Here is a 21,013-nt window from a genome sequence, read left to right as displayed (position 1 = left end):
GAAGTAATTTACTTATGGTCATATGGCCAGTAAGTGATGAAGCCAGAATTTGAATCCAGGTAATCGAGCGCCAGTGTTCACACCTTAACTACTTTGTTAAACTATAAAACTTATATGAAGAGTGGAAAGACAAGCTTCAAACTGAGAGAAGATAATTGTAGCACATTATACTGACAAGGGATTGATTATTCCAGGAATAAAGGTTAAAAATACTTGGGGAAAAAATGTGTAACTTTGTATGGTGACAGATGGTAATTAAATTTATTGTGGTGATGGTTTTGCAATGTAAGTAAATATCAAATCATTATTTATACACCTGAAACTAATATAATATGTCAACTATCCTTTCATAAAAAAGAATACTTGGGCAGACTCTTCACAGAAGAGGAAACTCAAATGGCCAATAAACTTGAAAACATATTCCATCTCATTAACAATCTGGAGAATGCAATTAAAAATGACAGTGTGATATCACTTTGAGCTGCCAGATTGGCAAAATTTTTAAAGCTGATGATATCAAGTGCTGGTGAGGATACAGAGCAATGAGACCATGATTCTGTTGCTAATAGTGGTGTAAATTGTTACTGCCCCTTCAGAAAACAGTTAGTGTGTTGATCTTGAACAAAGTGTTACCTAGCAATTTCATTCCTTGGTACATACCCTAGAGAAAAGCATGCTCATATGTACCAGAAGATGTATATAGGTATTATCTAAATACCTAATGAAAACAACCGAAATGGCTAGAAGAATGAATAAAATAGGGTTATATTCATATGGTGAAATATAATACAGCAGAGAAAAATGAATGACTGCAGCTATACAGGATTCTTTTTTTTTTTTTTAATTTTATTTATTTATTCACGAGAGAGAGAGAGAGAGAGGCAGAGGGAGAAGCAGGCTCCCAAGGAGCAGGGAGCCCAATGTGGGACTTGATCCCAGGACCCTGGGATCATGACCTGAGCCAAAGGCAGATGCTTAACCGACTGAGCCACCCACGTGCCCTGACTACAGCTATACAAATGTACATTGATAAATCTCGAAAACATAATACTATATTGAGCAAAAAAAGTAAATGAAAGAATATATAATTTTTATTAATATAAAGTTTAAAAGCAGGCAAAACTATATTATATATTATTTAGTAATCCATATAGAAATGGTGAAACTCATAAAGAGCTGAACTGATGAAAACTTAGTTGCTTCTGGGGTGAGAGAAGGGGATGTGGTTGCCACAGAAGGAGTTTCAAATGTCTTGCCTAGTGGATATTGTTGAGTTTCTTCTTCTTCTTTAAATTTTCTTGTCTTTAAATTTATCTATCTATGAATGAATGATATGTTTCACAATTGAAAAATGAGGATTAAAAAAGCTTTGCAAGGTTATATCAATAAAGCTATTGGGGTGGGGAGCTTTGCAAGGGAACTGGCTAGAATAGAGGCATTTGCAAAACTGTGCTAGCTGCTGGTAGGAAACTAGAGCTCCCAAGTCATAGAATTATATTGAGATAGATCAGAAGCAATGTCTCATTTCCTTGGCAATCACTTTAAAATCCCATTCATCAGAGGAGTTATTTAAACAACTGACAATTGAGCCAGGAGAAGACTAACATAAAAAACTTATAGAAGTGTTGCAGGTCTATTAAGATGAGCACATTAAATCCTTCTGTCTTGCTTTCATTAAGTACACAGAGGTAATCTATAACATAGAGGATAGAGAAAAAAAGCAGATATTAGTTGGCACATAGATTACCTCTGTGTACTTAATGAAAGCAAGACAGAAGGATTTAATGTGCTCATTCTGGGTTCTAATTCTGATTGCCCTCTGGGTGTGTGACCTTGAAAATTGAGTCAGTTCATGTCATGGAAGCTCTATTGTTTGGTGATGTTAGTATCCCCAATTTGACCAGATAGAGAGCTACTAATATTTGGAAGATACTCAAGTATATAGTTTTAACTAGTTTTCACAATTGTTTGAAACAAGGATTATTGTTATTTTTTCAGATGTGAAAAGTTAATTTGTTCAACAATTGAACAGCTAGAAAGTGGCAAAGCCGAGACTTATGAATGTCATAGAATTGTAAGAACGAAAGTAACTAATGCATATAAAAATATTGTACTATGTACTTTATTTATAATCCCATAGTAGGAACTCAGTAGTAAATGTTAATATTGCCTCCTGACTACTTCATTCCCTACAGGGTTTAGAACTCAAAAGCTTAGGACTTGGGTATAAAGGACTTGGGCCTTAGCACTGTCAGTATCAACATTTTGAGGTAAACAGGTTTTTGTTTGCTCATTTGGAAACTAAGCCACCACTTCTGCTGTCATTTCTGAGAAAATGAGTTCTAAATTCTAGGCACTACAAGTTAAGTCAATTTTTGGAACACAGCATGTACACAGATCAGGTATTAATAATTACCCTTTCAGGTTAGTATCCCAAATATATAAAGAATGTATAAAACTCAACACCCCAAAACCAAATAATCCAATTAAAAAATGGGCAGAAGACATGAAGAGACATTTTTCCAAAGAAGACATAGAGATGGCCAGCAGACACATGAAAAGATGCTCAACATCACTCCTCATCAGGGAAATATAAATGAAAACTACAATAAGATATCACCTCACACCAGTCAGAATGGCTAAAATCAACAACACAAGAAACAGCAGGTGTTGGCAAGGATGTAGAGAAAGGGGCACTCTCTTGCACTGTTGGTGGGAGTGCAAACTGGTGCAGCCACTCCAGAAAACAGGATGGAATTCCCTCAAAAAGTTGAAAATAGAACTACTCTACAACCCAGTAATTGCTTAGGTATTTACCCAAAGAATACAAAAGTAACTAATTCAAAGGGATGCCTGCACCCCAATGTTAGTTTTTTTGTTTGTTTATTTATTTATTTAAAGATGGACATGCTAGAGCCTCAGCAAGGCTTAACTTTATTTTATTTTTTTAAATATTTATCTATTTGACAGAGTGAGGGAGCAAAAGCAGGGGGAACAGCAGAGGGAGAGGGAGAAGCAGGCTCCCCACTGAGCAAGGAGCCCAATGTGGGGCTTGATCCAGGACCGTGGGATCATGACCTGAGCTGAAGGCAGATGCTCAACCATCTGAACCATCCAGGCGCCCCTGCCCTGATGTTTATAGCAGCATTATCTACAATAGCCAAATTATGAAAAGAGCCCAAGTGTCCATTGATTGATTAATGGATAAAGGAGATGTGGTGTGTATGTATATGTGTGTGTATTGATTGATTAATGGATAAAGGAGATGTGGTGTGTATGTATGTGTGTGTGTATTGATTGACTAATGGATAAAGGAGATGTGGTGTGTATGTATGTGTGTATACACACACACACACATGCACACACGCAGTGGAATATTATTCAGCCATCAAAAAGAATGAACTCTTGCCATTCGCACAACACAGATGGAGCTAGAGAGTATTATGCTAAGTGAAATAAGTCAATCAGAGAAAGACAAATACCATATGATTTCATTCATATGTGAAATTTAAGAAACAAAACAAATGAGCAAAGGGAAAAGAGAGAGAGAGAGAGAAGCAAACCAAGAAACAGACTCTTAACTATAGAGAACAAACTGATGGTTACCAGAGGGGAGGTGGGGGGAAAGGTGAAACAGGTGATGGGTATTAAGAAGTATACTTGTGATGAGCACTGGGTGTTGTATGGAAGTGTCGAATCACTAAATTCTTCACCTGAAACTAATATTACACTGTATGTTAACTAACTGGAATTTAAATTAAAAAAAATTTAAAAAAAAAAATTACCCTTTCATTAAGCAAACCTTTTACAATGGTTACAAAAGAATACAATGTTAACATATTTGAGGAGCATCTTCTTTTAAAGAAGATGCTATTGGGACATGCTTTTTCTTTTTTCTCTTTTCAAAATGAATTTTAAAATGCAGAAATCTCTATCAAATAATGGAGTAATTGTGTGAGTTTGAGTATTCTTATGGCCGTATTTATTCCATTAAAAAATTGAAGGAAACAAGAAATAATTTTCCTAGTTGAATTAAGTTAAGCCTCCCCAAGTTATGGCTCTGGAAATATGACACTTTTTATATTTTTGCCATTAAGTTTTATTTCTGACTTTTCAAATAAGCTTTTAAATTTGATTTTGGTAAGATCAGCTACCAGAAAATATTTTTGCGCTTAGGCAATACCCTTTTTGAGTATTAAGAATTTCTGTCTGAATATGGATTTCCTCTAAGAATATTTTAGACTATTTACCCGCAAAAATACAAGGAATGTTTAGTATAATAGCCCAATGTTTTCAACAATAAAGCTATCTTTTTTTTTCTCCTCCAGCAAAGGAGCTTTGCTCATTGCATAATGGTCTTTTCCATGACTGTAGAAAGACAGAGGAATGCTAAATGCAGATGGTCTTTTGCCAAAATTTCCAATTATTGAGTTTCTTTCATAACCAAAAAGAGAAACTATTTTTACTACCTTTACAAAACCATGACACAAATATGAAGTTAAAAAAAAAAGAATTGCTAATAACTTTTCATTTTCTTTGTTTTCCCATGTAAAGACTTTTTTTCTAGTTAGAACAACTTTTTCCAGCTTCCTTTTAATATTATTTTTAATATATTGAGAAAGCTTATAATCAGCAATTTTCTGTTAATTTCATACTGTTTTAACTAGTGCTTTAATTTCTTTCTACACTAAATTGTTTTTATTATTATTTTTAAAGATTTTTATTTATTGATTTGAGAGAGAGAAAGACAGTGAGCGAGAGAGCACAAGCAGGGGGAATGGCAGAGGGAGAAGGAAAAGCAAGCTCCCTGCCGACGACACAGGACTCAATCCCTGGACCCTGAGATCATGACCTGAGCTGAAGGCAGAGCTTAACTGACCGAGCCACCCAGGTGTCCCTGCACTAAATTGTTGTTAGCTATTAAAGACAAGATAGAAGAAAAAAATTGATACCTCTAATTATCCATTTTTTCTGTTTCTTGTTCTTTCCATGTCAGAGTGCCAACATGTAAACTGTGTGAGGAAGAAGAAAGGAGGAAAAGCAAGGCTTCTGAATAACCATAAATAAATTAATTTCCCCTAATTAAAACTGTATCTTTTTAGTTGTTCTATGATTTCTTAAGTTCTGATTGATAACATGATATCTAAAGATATGCCATGCACATGTCATTTATATCTTATAACTCTTAGGAAGAAAATAGACAATGTTTTTGATAACACAAAACATGCTAGGGCATTTGACAACTTAGAAAAAAATGAAATAAATTAGCTAGTTTGTACAAAAACACATCAGGTCTCACTGATTTAGGTCCCACGTTATGTAGGCTTTGCAGATCCTTTCCCTTCTCAATTTTATTATTTTTAAAAAATTTTTTAAAAGATTTTATTCATTCATTTGAGAGAGAGTGAGTGCACAAATGAGTGGGGGGAGGGGGCCAAGGGAGAGGGGGAGGGACAAGCAGATCCCTCCCTCCCCCGCCACTAAGCATGGAGCCCAACATAGGGCTCAATCCCAGACTCCGAGAGGACTCCGAGATCAGGACTCCAGCCGAAGTCAGATGCTTAACCGACTGAGTCACCCAGGTGTCCCTCCCTTCTCAATTTTAGAATTTCCCCCCCCAAACCATTTCTACCAGGTTTTCATAATGTGCTCTCTTTTCCTAGCCACCTTTTTGCTCCAAACTAGAAATTACCCCCATAAATTCTTGCAATTTCTCTAGGTTTGTTAACAGAATTTTAAAAGTAAATAACTTAGCCTTGTTTGCCTTTGCCTGTTAGAGAGTCCAGCCCATTTTCTTTATAATTCTCAGAAAAAAATTCAAGATCTAGGATTACTGTCATCATCTTCATAATTCTTTTATTCTTGGGTATTGATTACATGCCAGATGCTATGCTGAGTACCCTGGGTATGTAATCTTTAATTTTCACAGTAATCCTACAAAGTTTGGTATAATTTGTCTTCATTTTACAAATGAGAATGCTGAGTCTAAGATTGAATAAGCACTTGGTCCCAGCTAGTTACTAGCAGAGCTGGAATATGAACCAAGCTCTCTGTCTCCTTAGGCTATGAATTTTCCATAGACCCTGATACCTTCTTCCTGTGTTCCACCCTTCCCACCCTAGTCAATGCTGTTATAAAATAATGGAAATTCTGGAGATTCTCCATCTACTCATCTAAAAAGATCAGAACCTTTAAAAAGACATTTTGTTTAGTACTTATATGACATAAATATGTACCATATCTTGAAATGTGATACAGCATTGAATTCCCTTTTGAAAAATTAATGACTTCATGTCAGAAAATATATTATTCATGTTTTAAGAGATAGTTTTTTAAAAGTTTTATTTATTTAAGTAATCGCTACACCCAATGCGGGGCTTGAACTCATGACCCTGAGATCAAGAGTTGCATGCTCTTCTGACTGAGCCAGCCAAGTACCCCTTAAGAGATCATTTTTAAGTGTTCAAACCTTATAATAGTGGTTCACACTTAGGAGTGTGATCAATTCTATAACTAAGCCCCTGACACCTTAAGAAAATTTGAGAATCCTATTTGGGATAATTTAAGAAATGTATACTATATACTTCATTATACTTAGTATGGCTTAGTTGCACAATACTTATGCTTCCTTTATAAATAACTCTATATTCTTCTTTCTGATATAATTCTCCTAGTAACTAACTCATGTCTATAAAAAGTGACACCAGATGAGCAAATTCTATATTAGCTTATCTTAGTTGATCTCAGTAGTATAGATTTCTGACTTCTGTTCAAAATCTAGTTTTGTACCCTTATTTTCCAGATATGAAGCTATGAGTCTTTGGTTCTTTCATTTCAAACCTATGGATAAGCATTAAGTGGTCTGTTAACAGGACTTTTTTTTTTCTGTCTTTGATTTCATTGCATTTATATCATTGACCTTTGCTTCAAAAAGCGTTCAACAATCTTTAACAGAGGGAGACCATGAAAAGGGGTGTTGTAAAGGCTTTATTCTGTAAAATAAGTCACACAGGGAGAGCTTTATATTTGCTGAGTGATTTAATTCTTACACATGCCCAAGTTGGCGATGGGCCACGTGTAACATGGAGAGCCCTGTTAGTGCGGCCTCACAGCAAACTTCCCCACTCTTTGCTGTATTTAAAAAAAAAGACGGGGAGAGAAAGCACCTCCTTCCCTGCTGTTTTAAAATCTGCCCAGGAAAAGTGAAGCATGCTATCTAGACTAGTCAATCACTTTATCAGGATTCATAAAGCCACTTGTGGGGTTTTTATTTTTACATCAGCAACTAAGGAACGTATTCTCCAGGGAGAAAGATGCCTGCTTAAAGCAGTCTTTTGAGTATGCAGAGCAGAATTATGAAGGGACAGTCCACTTCCAGGAATAGCAACTACTTTGAGAACACTGACTATATTATGATTATGAGATATTATGAAGTGATTAGGTATTCCAAGATAATATCCTTTTCTTGTAGGTTGGTGAGTTTGGCAAACACTGTCATTAAAAGTAACTATTCTTCTGTTTACCGAATAATCTGCCAATAGAGAAATGAGGAGCAAGCATATTTTGATTAACATTTTAAAAGCCTTAGAAATTGGCTAATAAAATGTTAGCAATTCTTGGGAAGGCAATTATATCCTTTATAATTTTCTGACAGTTCAGTGAGACTTAGGTTGACTAGTTCCCTCTTGTTCAGTAATAACATATTCCTGAATTTCATATTTGATGAATACAGATTTACTTTGCTAGATTTTTAAGTACCTTGGGATATTCTTGTGTAAGACTACATAAGCTTATGTGTATTGGGCTTTTTCGTTTTATTTTATTTATTTATTTTTTTGTGAAGTTACTTAAGAGACATGCTTGGTGATGTACATTTCTGTTGCATGTTTAAAATCAAGGCTCATCTTCACTATGATCAGTACAAATTTTAACTAAGCTTTAAGCATCAAAATATTTGGGCTTGCATCTCTGGGAACCTTGGACTTGGCTAGGCTGCAGTTTCTCTTCAAGCAGTGAGAACTCTTAGCTTTTGTTAAGGAAGACCTGAGATTTACTGGCAGTAAGAAAAGAGACCACTTTTCTTAGGTGGAGTTTATTCTGGGCAAGGCAGAAACAGCTCACTGGGGCGAGAACCTAAATAAATGGTGAATTGTGGTTCTTGGAATCTACCGAATGAAGCTTGATACCGAAGTAGGTATCAAGTTATTTGGCATGCAAATTTCTTGTGCAAATTTAGATTCAGATTTAGGGAGTGGTAGGTGCCATCGTATAGTAGGAAAAATCTGGCTTTGTATAAATCAGCCTGACTTACTAGGTGTGGACAATAACTTTAACCTCTCTGATTTCCTTCAATAGTAAAACGAGGATTAGGACTTCACTTAGTAGGATTATTTTGAGGATTAGAGAGCATATCCATATTTACTGACATAGGCCCTCAGTAAGTGGTGTTTCATTACTGTCTTCAGCATCAACAACAGCAACACTGCTGCTTTCAGATGGCTCTGTTTTACGTTTTCTGTAGAACTGCTTGTTAGTCAAGCAACTGTGTACCCTACTATACTAGACAGCTTCAAGATAGGAATACAGAGGTCTATGGGTGGCTGCTCAGGATACAAGACTTTGAAATATGTAAAGTATATATTATTTACAGAAGCCTGCCTTCCTTTCCCTTCTGGACTGATTTTGTTTGAGTTAAGCCCTAAAAATATTCCATGTTGAACTGTTTTTCTACTTTTCCACTCCTTTTTGGCATAGCCTGGGATAGTGCAGAGAACTGTAAGGGGGAGAGAGAAGTAAACGTTGACTCTAGCTGCTGAAATAGTTTTTAGGGATGGAGGATGTAGACCTCATTATTTAGCCCAGGGGATGCTGATGAAAAAGAGAGGCATATCTCAAAAAATAAAATAAAATAAAATCCTTAGGTTGGTATACTACAAAAATACACATGGTTGAAAGTTGCTTTACTTCTGTTCTGCAGAGTTCAACTGAAAATTCCAGTAACTCTCAAATTTGGAACTTCTGTTTTTATTGTAGAAATTGGAATACGGGAATTAGAAGGGGATTACTTTAACTGATATGTGTAGAAGCTGTGTAAGTATTAATAATGAGCTTGGGTTCTTGAACTAAAATTATCAGTTCCATGGGGGCTCATTATTAGGAGCTGAATCTCTAAAAAATATTATATTGAAAAGCAGTTTTACCTTAAATTGTCTCCCATCCAATATGACTGGTGCCGTGATATGCTCAGGTGAAGTCTAAAAATTTCAGGTTTAGAATAAGCATATAAAGAAGAGTCACATTGTTAAATAAAATATTTTTCTTCCTTTCTTTGTTTTTAAAGATTTTATTTTATTATTTTTTAAAGATTTTATTTATCAGAGAGAGACGGAACACAAGCAGGGGGAGTGGGAGAGGGAGAAGCAGGCCTCCCGCGGAGCAGGGAGCCCGATGCGGGGCTCGATCCCAGGACCCTGGGATCACGACCTGAGCTGAAGGCAGACGCTTAATGACTGAGCCACCCAGGCGCCCCTAAAGATTTTATTTTTAAGTAATCTCTATACCCAACATGGGCTCGAACCTACAACCCCAAGATCAGAGTCACACACTCTACTGACTGAGCCAGCCAGGCACCCCTCTTTTTCTTACTTTAGATTTTAGACTTCTTTTTGGGTTGACAATCTAGAGTTTTATATGGATTTAATCCAGAAAGCAATAGAGGTCCCCCTTATAGTCATATTTACTTAATTGTGAATTCCAGTTTAATTACCAGAAATATGATTTTAATACAACCTGGACCTAAAGTAGAAAATTATATCATTTCCAGCATCTAAGTGGATATTAACTGACACATTGATTAAGATCTTGGTCTTCATATTCTTCAGCCAGAAGCTAGGTTGGATGAAGACTAGGTGGAGTTTCTTCTCTTCTCCATATTGGGCAGGGTGGATGCTGATGGAACTGTGGAATGATCCAGGAATGAGATGTAGCAGTGGTACCAGTTCTGTGCCCCACTGCTTAGTAAACAAAGATTTCTAAGCACTGGGGACTTATGTTCTCCATGGCTCCATTATCAATTATTTTAAACTACCTAAGTGCAGAGGATTAAATTGTCACAAATGATTAGTGTTTGTATGTCAATTGAATGTTTGTAGTCATGAAGTTGTTCAACTTACAATGCAAAAAAAAAAAATCACAATGATTCTCGTAATTAGAATCTAGTTGAGACTATTTCTACATTAAGATCATCTATGATGGGATGTTAGGCAACAAAACTTTCAAACTCATTTACTTTTGTTCATTGTCTTTGCTTTTATTTGCAGTTCTGGGAAATGCCAGTGCAAAGTGGGTGTCACCAGCTCTACATGTGATCGATGCCAAGATGGATATTATGACTTTAGTAAGAGTGGCTGCTTGCCCTGCCGATGTAATAATCGGTCTGCCAGTTGTGATGCCCTCACAGGTACGTGCTTTCCTTAACTTTGTCATGTAATTAGTCTTTTGTTCTTTTCACAAATTTCAAAAATCATCTTGGTTGGAGAACTATGGAAGCAAAGAAGACTATATGAACTAAAATTCCAGAAAGGGTAGAACTCTTCCTAAGTAAGTAGATGATCATCAACCATTTTATTTCCAGGGGACATTTGCTGATTCTGGTCATAGGCTAAGGAGCAGATTTAGCCCAAGCAAAGGAATTCTTCTTGAGGAGAGAGATACAAGAAGAGTTTTTGGCAGTTGTTTGGGACTTGTATGATGGATTGGAAGCTAGAAGAGCTCTAAACACAAGGCCAGTTTTCTCACAGGACATTAGCTGATTGTGCAAGAGATGAGAGGCTGGCCCAATAGGTATAAAGAAGTCTCTCAGTCTTGTGGTGCTTGGGAGACAAAATCCCTTTCGAAAGGGGCTCTGCTACCATATACCACCATCTCTCTCTCAAGACATTGCCAGGTTCTGAAGTGTGTGGAGTGGGACCTGGGCTGAAACCACCAAAGGGCAGTACTGAGTCTGTTGTAGTCTTTCAGGGCTGAGGAGACTCAGGGATGCTAGGCCCTTAATCAAAAGCATTAGAGGGCCATGACGAGGAAATAGTGATGAACCATAGGTGAACTGATTCATACTAAAATTGCAGTCCATCGCCAACCCATCTCAATTTCGAACTGGATTGAGGCGATTCTCTCATTATATCTGCCTAACAGAGAAAAGAGGAGTCATCTGTGGTTCTTTTATACATTGCATCTGGCATGCAATCAAAAATACCAGACAATGCTGAGGAGGGGAAATGTGACCAATAATAAAGAGAAAAAAGAAACAATGGAAGCAGACCCACAGATGATCCAGATGTTAGAGTTAGCAAACGATGCCTTTAAAATAACTAAAATTAGTGCTTTAAGGAAATAGAGGAAAACCCAGGAAACAGGTAAAAAGGCAAATTTCAAGAGAATTGGAATCTGTAAAAAAATCAAAAGGTCAGTCTAGAACTGAAAAATACAGCATCTGAAATGAATAACTCATTGCATGGGTTTCACAAAAGATTATTCACAGTGAAGATAAGATGAGTAGACTTGAATACAGCTCAGTTAAAAATATCCAACTGAAGCACAGAGGGAAAAAAATGCAATGGAAAGAACAGAGCAGAAAAGACATGTAGGACACAGCCAAAAAGACTAACATAAATGTAATTGGAGACTCAGAAAGAAAGGAGAGAGAGATTGGGGCAGAAGCAAAATTTGAAGAGATAATGGCCAAGAATTTTCCAAACTAGTGGAAGACATCAGCCCACCGATTCCAAAAGCTCAGCAAACCCCAGGCAGTATAAAACAAAGAAGACCATATCGAGACAAACTATTAAAAGCTAAAGACAATGAACTCTTCCGATGGTCAGTTTTCCTAAATGTAAGGATTAGAAATCCTTCCTTGGAAATCTTTTTCTCCCCAACAGAAAAGTCAGGACAAACTAGTCTGACAAGTACAAGTGTTTTTATGAGAGCAGGGTAGCAGAGTACTTGAAATTGAAAGTACTCTGGACAGTATTTGAAATTCTTCGTTTTACTCCTCTAGTCCATGGTGAAAAAAATTGATTTAGGAGAAATCATGTTAATTTTTTCTGTTATGTGATCAGGTCCCTGCCTACTTACCGGTTCTCTCTTGTGCTATTTTTTTTCTCCACTGCCTGCGATCCAGTGATACTAGCTTCTAGCCGTAAAACAAGCTATCTTTCCTTGTCCTAAGGTTTACATACATGATCTTTCCTCTGCCTAGAATGGTCTTTCTAATATCCACTATCCCACCGCTAGCCCCTTTACCTTATTAAATCATTATTTTTCCTTCAGGCCTTCAATTAAAGTTTACTACATTGGAAAGCAGTTCCTGATACTCCAGGCTGAATGACAATTCCCAATTATGCACTGTCATACGCGCTTGTATTTTTTGTCACAGTACCTACCATAGTTTATAATTATGTATTTATTTATGATTATGAGTCATGTGTGGCTTACTCACTATATTGTAAGTTCCATGAGAACAGGGGCAATATCAGTTTTGTTCATCATTGTACACAATCTCTAGTACAGAGCTTGGCGCACAGTCAGTACTCACTAAATGTCTGTTAGGTAAATGAACAAATGAATGAAAAAACACACAGAGGAAAGATAAATTTCAATCCTGGTTAAGGACAGGAATGCTTCATCATACTGAGTTGCTTTACATTTCTCCCCAGGTCTTGTACAGTAAGAAAGCGGTCTACATTGCTGGCTCTCACTGCCAGTTGTCCTTGCAGCAAGGAAGTAGATGTCTTTAACGTCAAGTAAATCCCAACCTGTCCTTGCTCAAGATAATTTAAGGCAAAAGATATCCTTTCCATGGTTACGACTTCTAAAAGCAGCTAGTAATAAGAGAAATAGATGGTTTCTCTGTTTGGAAATATAATAAAAGTGGAATTCAACATGAAGGGATGCAAGCACTTGATTGAAACCTGCAAGCTTAATATATAATCAGCCTTTCCTTTTGTCTCAAAGATTTTTTTTCAACAGCGCTGTGATACGGCTGCCCTCTGGTGGCCACTTACTATTTCACGGTCCCTACGTTTCCCCTTTCTGTAAGTCTTTTTCTAGACTTTGTGATTTAGATGAAACAGATTTTAAAGTAACCTTTTTGTGATAAAATATATTGGGGAAAAACATTTTGGAAAACAGTTTCACAATGTGTATCGGAGTCTTCAGAATACCTCCTTGATCCAGTAATTCTGTTTCCAGAAATCTATTCTGAGGAAATAATTCTAAATTCATAAAAAGCTTTGTGTTCAAAGAGGCTTACTAAAGTGGTAGTTATAATTCTAAAAAATTAGATAACCCTATTTCTATCCACAGTGAATGAAGCCAATTATATTACCTACGTAGTATGTGGTTAAGAGCACAGCAAGTGCAATCTTGACTTGACTTTGGCCAAATTACGTAGCCTGTTTCTTCGCCTAGAAATGCAGATAATAACAGTAACTGTCTAATGGGTTGTTGTAATGATTCAGTGCAATATATTTATAAAGCCTTTAATACAGTGCCTGGCTCATTATGTGTAATCAATAAACAGCCACTATTAAACTGTCATTAAAAATTTTTAAAGAGTGGTATATATAACAACATAAGAGAGTGAAAAAAGCAGGGCGTGAAATGACATGGCCATATATTTAGACTATTTGAAAAGCAAAACTTACACTTATATACATAAGGAAAGTTTTCAAGGAAAAGTATTCAAAATCTTAGTGACAGATTTCTTATGGTAATTTTTTTTCTTCTACTTTCCCATATTTTCTAGATTTTATTTATTGAGTATATATTTACTTTAAAATGGAGGTGGGAAGACTATTATTTTTTCAAACTAGAACTTTATGTTCACATGGTGTACTTCTTTTTTTTTTTTTTCTTTAGAAGATTTATTTATTTTTGCTTCTCTTGGGGCACCTGGGTGGCTCAGTCGGTTAAGCGTCACACTCTTGGTTTCAGTTCAGCTTATGATTTTAAGATCCTGGGATTGAGCCCTGTGTCATGCTCCACACTCAGTGGGGAATCTGTTTGAGGATTCTTTCCCTCTCCCTCTGCACCTCCCCCCCACCGTGTACATGCTCTCTCTCTCTCTTTCTAAAATAAATAAATCTTACATGTTTGTCTTCTTCATTTGTACTGTCCCCTAAGTGATCTTATTCAGTCCCCTGGATTTAATTTAAAATGCCATCTACGTCTGGACTAACTACCAGATTTACATTTCTCCCTTGATCCTCACACTCAAAGATCCAATAGTCCATTGGACATCTTCGTCTGAACACCTCAACTGGCATCAGAACCCTAAGACATCCAAAACAACTCTTTACCCTGTAAGCCAAGCCTGCCTTACTCCTAGGGTTCTTCATTTTGGTGACTGACACCATTCAGCCAGTTGCTCAGTCCAAATGCCTAGGAGTCATATTTGGTTCCTTTCTTTTCCTCACTGCAAATAGCCAGTCCATCAGCAAGTTCTATCAGCCCAGCATTCGAAATACACCGTGAATCTGACCACTGTTTATGACCTTTGTTACTGTCATCCTTGTCCAAGCCCGTCATCTCTCTGAACTACTGTGATACTCTCTGATCTCCTCTTACCTCCTCTCGTCCTCTCACCCCAGAGCCCCACCCCACCACAGTCCAGTCTCCACAGAACAATCAGAGTGATCTTTTTATTTTTTTTTTTAAAGATTTTATTTATTTGCCAGAGAGAGACACAGCGAGAGAGGGAGCACAAGCAGGGGGAGTGGGAGAGGGGGAAGCAGGCTTCCCGCGGAGCAGGGAGCCCGATGCGGGGCTCGATCCCAGGACCCCGGGATCATGACCCGAGCCGAAGGCAGACGCCTAACGACTGAGCCACCCAGGCGCCCCAGAGTGATCTTTTTAAAATGTAAAACCACATCATGTCATTCCCATGCTTAAACCCTCGATGGTTTCCCATCCCTCTTGGAATAAGATTCAGACTTCTTTCTATAGCCTGCATGACTTTACATTTTGTGGAGCCTGCCTTTCTCTCTGACCTTATCTTCTGTTACTCTCCCTTGTTCACTTAGGCTTGGCTTGCTTTCTTTTTGACACGTTAAAGTTTGCCTTCTGCCCTGTAGGGAGGATCAGGCATTTCTTCCCACAACAAAGCACATTGCTGTATTTCTGACAGGTTTATATATAAACTATGAAATGGCAAAATAAATAAGGACAAGGCTTTTTACAGGTGGCGATTTATGTTTTCAAAGCGTTGTCATTGAATTTGGTTGGAAAGGAGCCCGGCATTCTTTTCTTTGACTGGTTGCTTTCTTGGTTACCCCTACCAGATTGGTTTGCCGCCTAGCCAGCGAGCATGATGAGATCATCTTCAGGAAACACTCATTCCTTTTTTTTTTTTTTTTTTCCAATTGGTAATCCGCTCCTTTGGCCATCTTTCAGCAAAGAGAATGTGAATTTCAAGACAGTATTGTTGTATTTTGGGAGGTTCCAGGCAGAGTATAATAAAGTTAAACTTTAGCTAATTTATACATATCTCTTACCATAAAAGAGAGACCCCGAACTTTTAGATTTTAATGGGAATTTAGATTTCATCTAGTGCAGCTTTCTTAATTTATAGATGAGGAAATTAAAACATAAAGAGAAAACATTTGTCTTATGGAATAGTTTTTCGCCCTTTGAAATATTCACGTTACATTAAATTATTAGCCCAAGAATTATTGCACTTTACAGATTAGAAAAGTGAGAGCCAGCGAAGTTATTTCCCGAAGGTCCCATCACTGGTAAGTGATCTGCTGGGAGTGGGACTCAGATCTGACATTAAATACTGTACCAGTTTTCTTATGCTCCCTTGCCTCCCAGAGAGGAGCTATAAGCTGTTAGAAAGGTAAATCCACACCATCAGTTCCTACTGGATGTGGATTTGAAAGGTTATGATCTTTATTGTTATTATAAAAACATTTCCTCCAAGTTTCTCATGAAATGTTTTAAACTTGCTTGAGTTCTTAAAACATTTTTATAATACACATGCAATAGAGTTTATAATGTATTAGCTTTGTAATCAGGAAAAAAATCAAGACAATAAAAAAGGGATACATGCATACCAGAGACGCGTGAAAAGTAGAGGGGAGAAACCAGAGGACTGTTGCCCTCACAGCTACTGTTAGCACTCTGCTGTGCTTATGTCTGTCTGTCTGTAATTTATGAATTTTCTTTCTCAGTGGCTGTGTTCCAGGTGCATGCTATTTTTGAAGCAGAGTAATGAGTCTTATTATTAGACTTGTTTTCATCTTCCCTTTTGAGTAAAGTTTTCATCTTTCCTTTTGAGAAAACATATTTACCACACAGGGTTTTTTTTTCTCATTGACTTCTCATTGTAGGGTATGGCATAAAACAAATGGAAGTAGATTCTCCTGAAAAAAAGTGTTTAATTATTATAAATTTTATAATTTCTTAGAAAAATTTATATTCTAATATAAATGGTTTAATAGAACAGAATGATATTGTGATAAGCACCAAGGCTTGATATCTTATCTAAAATAGTAAAAAGCCCCCAAACAATAAGCATGTAAGCCCAATAGCATTGTAGAAGCACCATATTGACTGTATATATATTTATCATTTTTAAATAAGAATAGCAATATGACCTGTTCTTGCCACATTAGTCACATGCAAATGGCATGTTCTTGGAACACATCTTTCCCCGAACATCCTTATTCTGTTAGAGGACTCTTAACATTTTTTTTTTTAAAGATTTTATTTATTTATTTGAGAGAGAGAGAATGAGAGAGCACATGAGAGGGGGAGGGTCAGAGGGAGAAGCAGACTCCCCGCCGAGCAGGGAGCCCGATGCGGGACTCGATCCCGGGACTCCAGGATCATGACCTGAGCCGAAGGCAGACGCTTAACGACTGAGCCACCCAGGCGCCCAGGACTATTAACATTTTTGAGATATTTTGAAAGTTCAGGACTTTATCAGAACTTGTTTTCTTAAAAATTATTTCCATTGCACATTTTTACCAGGGGGTGAGCAGGTGGCCAGATTTTACACATAATGCAGGTTTTGATTTTTCCAAACTGCAGAACACTTTAACATTTAAGATTATCTTATTTGTTGGGGCCCCTGGGTAGCTCAGTCGGTTAAGTGTCCAACTCTTGATTTTGGCACAAGTCATGATCTCAGGGTTGTGAGATCGAGCCCTGCATTAGGCTCCTTGCTGGGCATGGAGCCTGCTTTAGATTCTCTCTCTCTCTCCCCCCCCACCCCCCCAAACAAACAACAAAAGATTATCTTATTTGTAGAGCCAGAATCCTCAGTTTGCAGTTTCTTAGTATGTATTTTTTTAGCTCTTTTTATTGTCACAAAGATACATAGCTAAAGAGGCATCAGAATATAAAAAGATCTGGAAAGATATCAGTACCTAATGTGTTTATCATTGTATGAGGATATACTACTACTTTGTTACGTATGTGAAAAGTATCATTAACACTAACAGGCCTTAAAAAGTTATGTGATTGGGGCGCCTGGCTGGCTCAGTCAGTAGAGCGTGTGACTCTCGATCTTGGGGTCATGAGTTCAAGCCCCATGTTGGGTATAGAGATTACTTAGAAATAAAATCTTTAAAAAAATTATATGATTGAAAGCGACATTTGCATGTAAGTTTGATTTAGTTCAAAGTTAAGTGTTCAGGTAATACATTTTTGAACCTGTCTTTCCCCGTCAGTTCATGAAGTTTGGGAGAATTCTGTTGTAATTACTTAAGAACTGAGGTGTGCCATGTGTGTTAATAACACTGTCATTATTTGGTTTTCCAGATTTTGCCCCAGTTGTCAGACCATTTTATTTCACAGCCTCAGTCTCTCTCCCCTTTTTCTCAAATATTTCACTCATAAGGAAAAGAAATCAAATACAACTGTTTATGAATAGTTTCAGCATTGAATGGTGTTTCGCTTATCATGTAAAATTTCATTGTCTTAGGTTTCTATGTCACATTTTCTCCCTTATTCCTGTAATAGCAGTTTGAAGAGTCCCTGTGCGTCTCTATGGCCCCTTAAAGAAGGGGTGTTAATTACACTGCGCTTTTTCACTTTCTGTTTTCAGACACTATGCTGCTTCAGTGCCTGCACAATATCTTTACTAATAGGGTACCACAGGAGCAGTACTACAAAACACATCCTTTGCTCTCCTCCTTCCTTTTCATTTCTCTACTAATTGTTTTTATCTTTAAGTTTTTATTTGTTTATTTTTTTAGTAATCTCTACACCCAACATGGGGCTCAAATTCACAACCCAGAGATCAAGAGTCACATGTTCTACTGACTGAGCCAGCCAGGCGCTCCTATTAATTAATTGCTTTTACTTTTATCTCGAATTTTTTTAATATGAAAATGTATGGAGAATAATATAACGCATACTCATGTACCTACACCTAGAATTAGTAAATATTAACGTTTTGGTATTTTGCCTAATATTTATACATATTATATATAGTTATACATTTGAAATAGAAAATTTCAAATACAGTGGAGTCCTCTTTTTTTCCCTAGTCTCGTTTTTCTCCTTCCCTCCACAAAGATAAGCAGAGCATAAAATTTTCCTATGCCCCCTCAGTCCATATTTGATTTTTATTGCGTATCATATGTATGTACCCATTTGCTTAGTGTATTCTGTATCCATTTGCTTAGTATTGTTTAGGATGGTTTTTAAAATTTTACAAGGTAGGGGCGCCTGGGTAGCTCAGTTGGTTAAGTGACTGCCTTCAGCTCAGGTCATGATCCCAGGGTCCTGGGATTGAGCCCCACATCGGGCTCCCTGCTCGGGGGTGGGGAAGCCTGCTTCTCCCTCTCCCACTCCCCCTGCTTGTGTTCCCTCTCTCACTGTCTCTCTCTCTGTCAATTAAATAAATAAATAAATAAAATCTTTAAAAAAAATAAAATTTTACAAGATAAGTAAGTACTCTCCATCTGTTTTGTATCATTCTGCAATTTGCTTTTTTTCAATCAACATTGTTTTCAAGATTTATGCATGTTCATACATATAGGTCTAGTTCACTTTTTTAACTATAGTAGCCCAACTATGAAAATAGTATATAATTTATTCTTTCTTAAGAAGGTCTTTAGATTGTTTTTATTTTTAATTTGAAAATAGTTGGCCTGCTTTCTGTATGTAGTCAACCATCACCTGGGCTTATTGCTACTCTACTCATGTACCCAGCCTTTCCCCAGAGTTTACAATCTAGAAGGGGACACGGACCTCACAGACGTGGCCAGTGTAGAGATAAGATGGGGTAGAAGCTGAACTCTATCTAATTCCTGTCGGACCACTTCTTCTGGTGAACTTGTAAAGTCTTTTGTTTGCATGTATGATTTGTTTAACGGTATTGTGCTTTCAGAGTAAATCTTGAACTTCTTTAAAAAATTTGCTTCTTTTAGGTGCTTGTTTAAACTGCCAGGAAAATAGCAAAGGGCATCACTGTGAAGAATGCAAAGAAGGATTTTATCAGAGTCCTGGTGCCACGAAGGAATGTCTTCGCTGCCCGTGTTCAGCAGTGACATCAACAGGCAGCTGTGTCATAGGTGAGGCCTTCCTCTAATTCTTCACTTTGAGAGGAAACACCAGGCAATCAGCTATCAATTGATATCAAGTGCGTTGATAAATGAAGTTCTGGGCCAAGAGGAGAGTGGAGTGAGTAGGTGAAAGGGAGTTATAAAAACAGCAAAGGTTTTTCTTTCTACAGATTTGCAACCAGATCCAAATACATATATGAAATGAGACTCGAGGGAGAGATGAGGAAGTTTTTGTTAAAATCTTGTTTATTCCATCTGTCACGACTAAAGAAGCAATAAAATAAAAAGTTATGAGTGCCTTGTCATTACAATTATTCATATTCCTTGAGTAAGCGTATTTCTTTTGTTCCCCACCTGCAGAGATTCTCTGGAGGGCCCCATCATTTTTACAATTAACTGGACAATTAAGAATTAAGAAATAAGGTATAGATCATTAGTCTCTTTAAGTTTGAGAAGAGATAGTAGGGAGGGTTTAAAAACCAGTTTGACGACTAGTAGTTGGTTTGCATTTTTCACTGTAGCTTGAGGCTGTACTGAGTCTCTTTTGTGTTTTCTCCCTTTTAGAATTGGGTGAATTGGAACCCAGGTGTGTCCAGTGTAAAGAGGGTTACACGGGCCAGAACTGCAACACGTGTGAAAATGGCTATTACAATTCTGACAGCATCTGCACCAAGTGCCAATGCCATGGCCACGTGGACCCAATTACAGCTCCAAAGATCTGCAAGCCCGAGAGTGGCGAATGCATCAGCTGCCTCCATAACACCACTGGGTTTTGGTGTGAGAACTGCCTAGAAGGCTTTGTCCGAGACCTCGAGGGAAATTGCATCAAGAAAGGTAACACTTCACCTACGGTGGTACATTTAATATCTAAGCCTAGCAGTGAAACGTTCAGAACAGCCACCTTTAGCTTTATAAAACCTTCCGATTCCACCAGAGGAGTTTTCTGGAAATAGATTTTGATAGATATTTGCCTAAAGGGATCTCCTTCTATTCCTCCTGCTCTCCTGCTGCTCCAGAGTCAACTCCAGAAATCTGAGGCCCACGACAAAGTCATTGCAGGCTTCCCACATTTTCTCTTCATCTATTTTCATTTTTATGTTAATGATTTAAAAGTCCTATCATTTCTTTTATCCTTTGCTTCCTATATTCTCATCACTTCCAGTGACCATCAAAGGTCGTTGGAAGTAGGGTCCTGTAATCTGGTTGGAAGTTCCAGCTGAGAAACAAGAGTCCACCGTGGCATCTGTCCTAACTTCGGGCCAGAGTTTTCCCATGTGGGATGGAGGAAAGAGTAATGATATTCCTTTTGACTTTTAAAAGAAAAAGTTACTCATATGGGCAAAATGTTTCTTGCAGGAAAGGTCAGTAAAGGTTTAGATAAAAATTAATGATTCGAAATTCAGGATGAGTTAGGGATATTCAGGCTTTATTGGGTCACA

General features: G+C 37.4%; 1 protein-coding gene across 1 annotated transcript in view; it reads left to right on the top strand.

Annotated features, from left to right (window-relative positions):
• MEGF9 (multiple EGF like domains 9) overlaps positions 1-21,013 on the top strand; it is an 85,700-nt gene that overhangs the window by 58,808 nt on the left and 5,879 nt on the right. Inside the window, exons 3-5 of the mRNA XM_045883024.2 lie at positions 10,320-10,459; positions 19,440-19,583; positions 20,139-20,408. Of these exons, the coding sequence (XP_045738980.1) occupies positions 10,320-10,459; positions 19,440-19,583; positions 20,139-20,408 (554 nt within the window). The remainder of the gene's footprint in view (positions 1-10,319; positions 10,460-19,439; positions 19,584-20,138; positions 20,409-21,013) is intronic.

Source organism: Mirounga angustirostris, unplaced genomic scaffold (genome assembly GCF_029215605.1).
Source record: "Mirounga angustirostris isolate CCGP_5_RB_7025 unplaced genomic scaffold, mMirAng1.0.hap1 SCAF_15, whole genome shotgun sequence".
Classification (NCBI taxonomy): Eukaryota; Metazoa; Chordata; class Mammalia; order Carnivora; family Phocidae; genus Mirounga; species Mirounga angustirostris.
The sequence above is the reverse complement of the archived record's forward strand: the minus strand, read 5'-3'. Positions and strand labels throughout refer to the sequence as shown.